This window comes from Arachis hypogaea, chromosome 5 (assembly GCF_003086295.3).
Source record: "Arachis hypogaea cultivar Tifrunner chromosome 5, arahy.Tifrunner.gnm2.J5K5, whole genome shotgun sequence".
Lineage (NCBI taxonomy): Eukaryota > Viridiplantae > Streptophyta > Magnoliopsida > Fabales > Fabaceae > Arachis > Arachis hypogaea.
The window spans coordinates 41,632,102-41,639,067 of record NC_092040.1 but is presented as its reverse complement, the minus strand read 5'-3'; the positions used below and the strand labels follow the sequence as shown (position 1 = coordinate 41,639,067).

At 31.0% G+C, this 6,966-nt stretch overlaps 1 protein-coding gene across 1 annotated transcript; it reads right to left on the bottom strand.

The window, feature by feature from the left end:
- Positions 1-2,488: 2,488 nt before the first annotated feature.
- On the bottom strand, positions 2,489-6,485 carry LOC112801451 (protein ARV 2). Its single transcript, XM_025844186.3, has 9 exons — positions 6,337-6,485; positions 6,109-6,241; positions 4,958-5,005; positions 4,726-4,815; positions 4,265-4,381; positions 4,080-4,174; positions 3,592-3,658; positions 3,409-3,484; positions 2,489-2,818 (listed from the first exon to the last, which is right to left on the bottom strand). The coding sequence occupies exons 3-9, from the start codon at positions 4,958-4,960 to the stop codon at positions 2,676-2,678; spliced, it is 591 nt and encodes a 196-aa protein (XP_025699971.1). The 5' UTR covers positions 4,961-5,005; positions 6,109-6,241; positions 6,337-6,485; the 3' UTR covers positions 2,489-2,675.
- Between the last annotated feature and the right edge of the window lie 481 nt (positions 6,486-6,966).

The following is a 6,966-nucleotide window of genomic DNA, read 5'->3' as shown; positions in this document are numbered from 1 at the left end:
TTTGATCACCGGTTCGGTTCTGACAACTATACAAAAAAGTCATTTTCATTATTTTTTGTTGTAATACTACCAGACTAAATTAGTATTACAACTCAAAATGCCAAAAATCCAACTACTGGAACCCCAAACCCATGGCCCAATAACACAGACACTGAACCCGCCCAAACTATTACTTAATATAAACACTTCATTTACCCTAATTAACAAATTTAGCACAAACAGAAAACGAAACTACGATGACGCTCCCTTATGGTTACCGCATAAACACAATGCATTTGACCACTATCCACAACCACGCGTCACATTCCAACAGGGATACATACAGTCCACATGACATGATGATTATGTTGGTAAGTACCACAAAACTTCCCTTTATACTTTTGGAAAATGATCACATATACTGGAGGAAAAAAGCGGAATATGGTATTGATGGTGCGAAAAGTTAGCCCATTTACATAGATGTTGAGAGGACAAAAATAACCTTAGTTGCAGAGACAAAATGTCAACAAAGAGCAGCTCTAATTCCTAGTGACTTAAAACGGGTGTTAGTGTGTGGCTTGTGGCTAAGTGATCACCATAGACTCATATATTATTTCAAAAAAAATATTCTCAGAAATACGTTATTTACTTATTTTCACTTTGAAATTTTGGTTTTGTTACAAATATAATTTGTGTTTAAAATATTTACATTTCTTTATTATTATATCTTCATTATAAAATATAATTGAAAATACTGACAAAAAAATTTTAATAATATCCCCTATTTTAATTTAAAACTAACTACATTTTTAATTTTAAATTATGAGTTTCACAAAATTTATGGTTTGAATTACGATTCTTGAATTAGACTAAAAATATTTAAATTTTAAATCTTAATTTCATTTTAAACATAAATTCCATATAAATTGAGAGTATGTGTTGTCTCAAATCTTTTATTCTATTGTATATTTCTTTAAATTTTAATAGTTTAATTATTCTGTGTTTATAATTTGATTGTTATAAAGGTATTCGTAAATTAAAAGTATTCATAGTTAAGAACTTAATCAGATCTTTAATTACATATTTTTTAAAAAAAAATATTTTATTAATTTTAATATTTTTAACATAAAAATAATCTAATTACAAAATTAAAAACAGTATAAAGACTAAATTAAAAATTATAAATATTTAATTATAAATTTGATAAAATTATAGAAACTAATAAAATAATTAAACTACTTTTAATTATACAATTTTCAAAACCGTATAAATCAACGCTAATTATTTCATATGAACTTGTCAATTTAATAATTCCTTTAATAATATAACCAACAGAAATCATAGTACTTTAATTTAAAGTTTGAAGAGATATATTTTTTATTCAAATTATTCAGAGTGATTTTTTTCACTTATTGATGATCGATTAAATTTATCCTGAATACGAAAATATTGCATAATATTAAAGAACTCTATATTATTTTCAATTATTCATTTTATAATACATTAAAAAAATTCAACTTTACCCCACAAATAATTCATTCATATAATATACAATAAACAAATGAATACAAATTTTATATGCATTTAAATAGTTCGATTCCATGATAATTTCACTCAATTTTTTCTCTCATCAAAAATATTATTTTATCTATCACTGTATTTTGCATAATTTAATTCATCTCTTATTTTTTTGGAACATTGCTGTATTTTTTAAAAAACAAATTATCCAATTACATGTATTTTTTGGAATATTATTCTTATTCATTCCATGATTACCAAAAATTGTTTTCTTCCACGATTACACAAATATGCTTATTAGGCCTATTTCTAACAAATTGCCAACTCGGCTGTATGTTCAAGATCACGCGAAAAGCCGAAAACACACCATGACACCAAGCTTCATTGCACATGGTCAAATAAAATAATATATAGGTTTTTACTTTTCAACTACATAGCCGGTTTAAAATCCACCATAAATTCCTTCTCTTCATGTTCACTCAAAAAAAGCTTCCAAAATCTTGAACGTTCAAATAATTTATATTATATCTAAATGATCAACATAGATGGAATATCACATTCCGCTAAATATAACGAAATACGAGAACCGCTTCCTATACTTTTATATGTCTCATTGAGGACTCAAATCCGTGTAGAGCTCCCAATGAGGCAGCCAGGCAGATAATGCTGCTGTTTATCCAAGACCTCGACTGCGTACAATATGGTGTTTTGCATGAATATGATGCATGATATAATTTGTCGGGAGCCTATTCAGAATTCGCTCCATATTTTGGAGAAACACTCCCAAAAAAAGGGTTATGGAAATCATAGAAATTTCCTCCATATATAAACTTTTTAGCCATGGTTAAAATCACATGTACACAACTTTGTTATTGTTTTTTTTTTAAATATATATAGACAAGACCCATACACATCATATTAGCAATCAAATCCTCAAAAGAATCAAATGTACAAATGCTCAATGGTTTTCAAGTTATTTCTAAAATATCACTTTCTGCATCAAAACTTTGTTTCATTGATATTATTCTGGACAAAGTTAAGACATGGGAGTGTTCAATACTTCATATCCATCTATCTCTTATATCCTGAAAAAACTAACTATTTCTATTAACAAGTATATGATAATTGAATATACAATTTCTAACTTCAAAATTCTGCTACTAATATATAAATTAAGATCATGAAGAGGAGGACATTTGAATCCACCCTTTTATCAACTGCTCTAAAAATCTGAGATCTAGAACTTGAGTGACAAAAAGCTTTACAGCATATGCACCAAAGCAGGCCCAAACACATCGACTCATACTCGATTCAGTCATCACTGGATCACAGAAAAATTGTTTATCAGCTTTCCTTGTCAAGCATGTTTCTCATATTCAGACATCATTTTCCACAGCAGTGTTGACATGCAGCTAAGAAAACGATAAGCGGTTTTCTTTCCGTAAAAATTCAGCATATGGTTTTTGAAATTCACATAAAAAAAACATAGGGTAAGATTTTATAAAATACATCGGTCATGAGTGTCGAATAATTTAAATCTTAACAGAGGCTAATGTAAGTGTATCAATGTACTATCAACTAATCTCTAGGAGTTATGTGCACAAAATACATGCAATCAGCATAAATCGTCTCAAATAATAATCGACATTTGACAATAAACAACATAATCAAGCCCATCTCAATACCCATGTGAGAGAGAGATGAAAAACTAAAACATACAAGCCTTTTCACTAGGTGGAATCGCCTATATGAATTAGACTAGTGTGTTATCATTAATGTTGATGCTTATATTCAAGGTACCAAAATTAAGCCTTTCTTAACATATATTTAAAGGAACATCATTTAAAGGAGAGGGGGGGCAGAGGGGAGTTGTTTTATATGAGAGAACATCATGATAAGTTGATTACTAACCGTTCAATGCCACGGCATTAGATGATAAACAAAATAATTCTATGATGAAGATGACAGAAGTCGGAAATTCCCAGACCTACATGAAAATACATACTTGGAAGGTCAAAGATGGTTGACAAATTCAAAACACATCAAAGACAAGAACAGGAATGTGTTAACAAAGAAATAGAATAAGAAACTTACCATCATAGCAATAAGAAAAATCTTGAAGTAACACGATATCATGATTGTGAGCAAAAGGTCATTGAATCTGCATGATTGAATACATTTAAGCTGATGTTAAATTGATGATACTAACATATGAATTTGGTATGCATGGAATGTTTACTGAAGAATCAACTTATTAGTAATCAATCCTTTCAAAATTTAAATTGGCAACTTGTTAGCCTTTTTGTGCAAATCACTTGTACATCCGAATCATTTTATCAGATTCAAATTCTCATTTCAAAACCGAAACTAGAGAACATTTTATTCAATATTTACCATGGCCAAAAACTCTGAATATTCATGATACACAAGACTCCAAACCCAAGTCCATCACAAACACTCAGAAAAAATAGATTCTTTAAAGACTGATAGGGTCATCGCATTCCCAACGGACAATTGGTTACTCAAATTCTTCAAAATGTGAAAAAATTTAAGGGATGAATGATAACCAAATATATATATACCTGGAGATGTTGATTGATGCATTGAGAAATATCTTAACCATAATGAAGAAAGTCAGAAGAAACATGATGTTCCCAAAGACGACATACATGAACACCTGCTAATGAAAACCATAAAAACTTCCATAGAAAATAGCATGAAAATTCAAACCAACCAAGTTGAGTGAAAGGTTAGACATAATGGATACATATGTGTGAACCTTGCAACATGTTGAGACTAATGAAGATGAGTTCCTTGCTTCTACATACAAATGAATACAAGCATCGAAAATAAAATAAATAATGGCCAATTTCCAGTGTAGCCCCTGCAAAAATTACCAAGTGACCAACTTTAGTGATAGAAAATGTGAATCATAAAAGTAGTATGAAGCAGCATATTTATTTACAAAATGAATGGTAACACAAATTAACACAGCCTTTAGATTATAAAAACACAGCTCAAACTTCAAAATGCTTAAGAATTCTTATTCTCAAACATGATCTCCCAAGGGAAAATGAAAAATCATTATCCAAAAACCAATGCACATAATATTTCCCGTAAAAACAACCATAGGAAATTACTAAAGGAAGCATCAAAAGAAGAAACCATAATAATAATAATAATAATAACTAGGGTTTATTATTATTACATAGCAACATATTGCAATACCTCAAACTTCAATGTTTGTTGATTGAGGACATTGTACAGAAGATGTCTATAAGCCTTTTGCTTGTGAAGCATCAAATCTATCATAAGAATCTGAAAAAACAAATCAAATAAATAGATAAAAACGAAGGGGAAGAAAAACAGGGCAATCCTTGCTCCTATCATATAAAAGACTAAAAAATAAGGAATAAAGATTTAAACTTTGAAACCAATAGTATAAAGGGATATTAGAAACCATAATTTCACACTCTATATATTCATCTGCAACAGCCTTGCATTTCTCCTACACAGAAAAACAAAATAGGGGGTAAATGAAAATTGAAAAATTCAAATTCACTAATTCTAAGTAATTGAAATGAAAATGAAGAGAAAAAGGTAATTAACGAAAAAGAGTGATTGAAAAAGCAAAACTTTACGCATTTCATCAATCGAATGTTGCCGGGGGAATACTGAACGTAGAGTGATTTAATTGGGAAGCTACACCGAACGCATTGGTAACCCATTGATGATGCAAGAAAAGTTGCATCACAGATTCGATCAAAACTAAAGGTTGATTAAAAATGTTTTATTTTTATTTTATGGAAATTTTTGGTGTTCTGAATTTGTGAAACCTTTGTGTTCTTTCTGCAGCTGAGCAGTGAAGTGAGAAACAGTTAGTTGTCAGAACCGAATCAATAATCAAACCAGTCTTAGTATACTGATTTCTTAGTTCAACCGATAGATCATTGGTTAAACCAATAAAACCAGTCCAACATAAATAAAAATATAAGATAATCAATTAACGAGTATTAAACCTAAATTAATATAAAATACATGACTACAATCAATTATCAATTTCTAAAAGGGTTTATCTATCATGTGCCCTTAGGGCACATGTTAAGATTACAAAATAAGAAAGTTTTTCATTTAAAACATACAAAATTTAAGTTTCTAATACATTTGTTTTGCATTCATTAAATGAAAATATTTAAAACTTTCTACTAGCGGTAAGCTTATCATGTGCCGTTAGGACAAGTGTTAGCTAAACCCTTTCTAAAAATACCTAATAGAAAAATTTCAATTTGCATTAAACCTACATTGAAACAAATAAGAATAACAATCAAATATTAAAACCTAAATTAAAACAGTATCAATTAAGGATTAAACCTACATTAAAACAGCAATAATCAAGTATTAAAATGGTAACAATCAACTGCAACAATCAATTCTATACATATTTCAATTAGCATTAAATTTCTATCTTAAACTTACATTAAAGCAATAGCAACAATATACACAAATTCCAATTGCTTTCAAATTTGCTATCAAGTGTCATTCTATACAAATACAAATTCCAATTAGCATCGATTTATCTATTCTACACTACATTGAAAAATAAAAGCTCACCTCTGCAGAAGTCCAGAAATAGAACCAAAGCTCAGTTTTCCAATAAAATGTCACAGTATTCCGATCACAGAACCAAAGCCAGAAGAGGCACGAGGTAGAGATGGTCAAAATCAGCAAAAGATAACCATTGCAACTGCATCAAACCAGGATCAGCAGCAAAAATCACCCAAATGGCTAAATCATTAAAAATTAATGATTGAATAACTAAAAAAAATTGAAAAAACTCACCTTGATCGCACACAGAGAAGAGGGAGACAGAGAACCGAGATACGGCCGGCGGAACAGTGTAAGCACAGCCGGAAGACGCGAGCGAGTGGCGCAGTGACGCAGAGGAAGACGCATGCGGCACGGTGACGCAGCCGGCGAGAGGAGAGAAATCAAGCTGAGGCGAGACGACGACGCAGCGACGAGGAGGCTGAGGCGACGAGGAGGCAGAGGAGCCGGAATCGTGAGTGTGAGAGAGAGTGCCTCTGCGGCTCTGCGGAGGCTGAGTGAGGATGTGAGATTGAGAGAGAGAGAGCAAGCTTCACTTCACTAATGGAGCAATGGAGGGCACTTTGAGGGTTAGGTTAATTTTTTAAAAAAACCACCAAAACGACGTCATTTTGTGGGGGGAAAGGAAAAATAATCAAAGCGACCAGTTAGATAAAGTATGTTGTTACGTTACTAAACTAAAATAACTACACTAAAAAAATTGAACTAATGACTAAATCATAGTTATCAGAACCGAACTGGCAATCAACCCGGTCATATGACCGGGTCACTGGGTTACTGGTTGAACCGGTGGGTCACTGATTCACCCGGTTGATCCGGTCATAATCTAAAAAATATAAAATTATATAAATGAAATTAAAATTA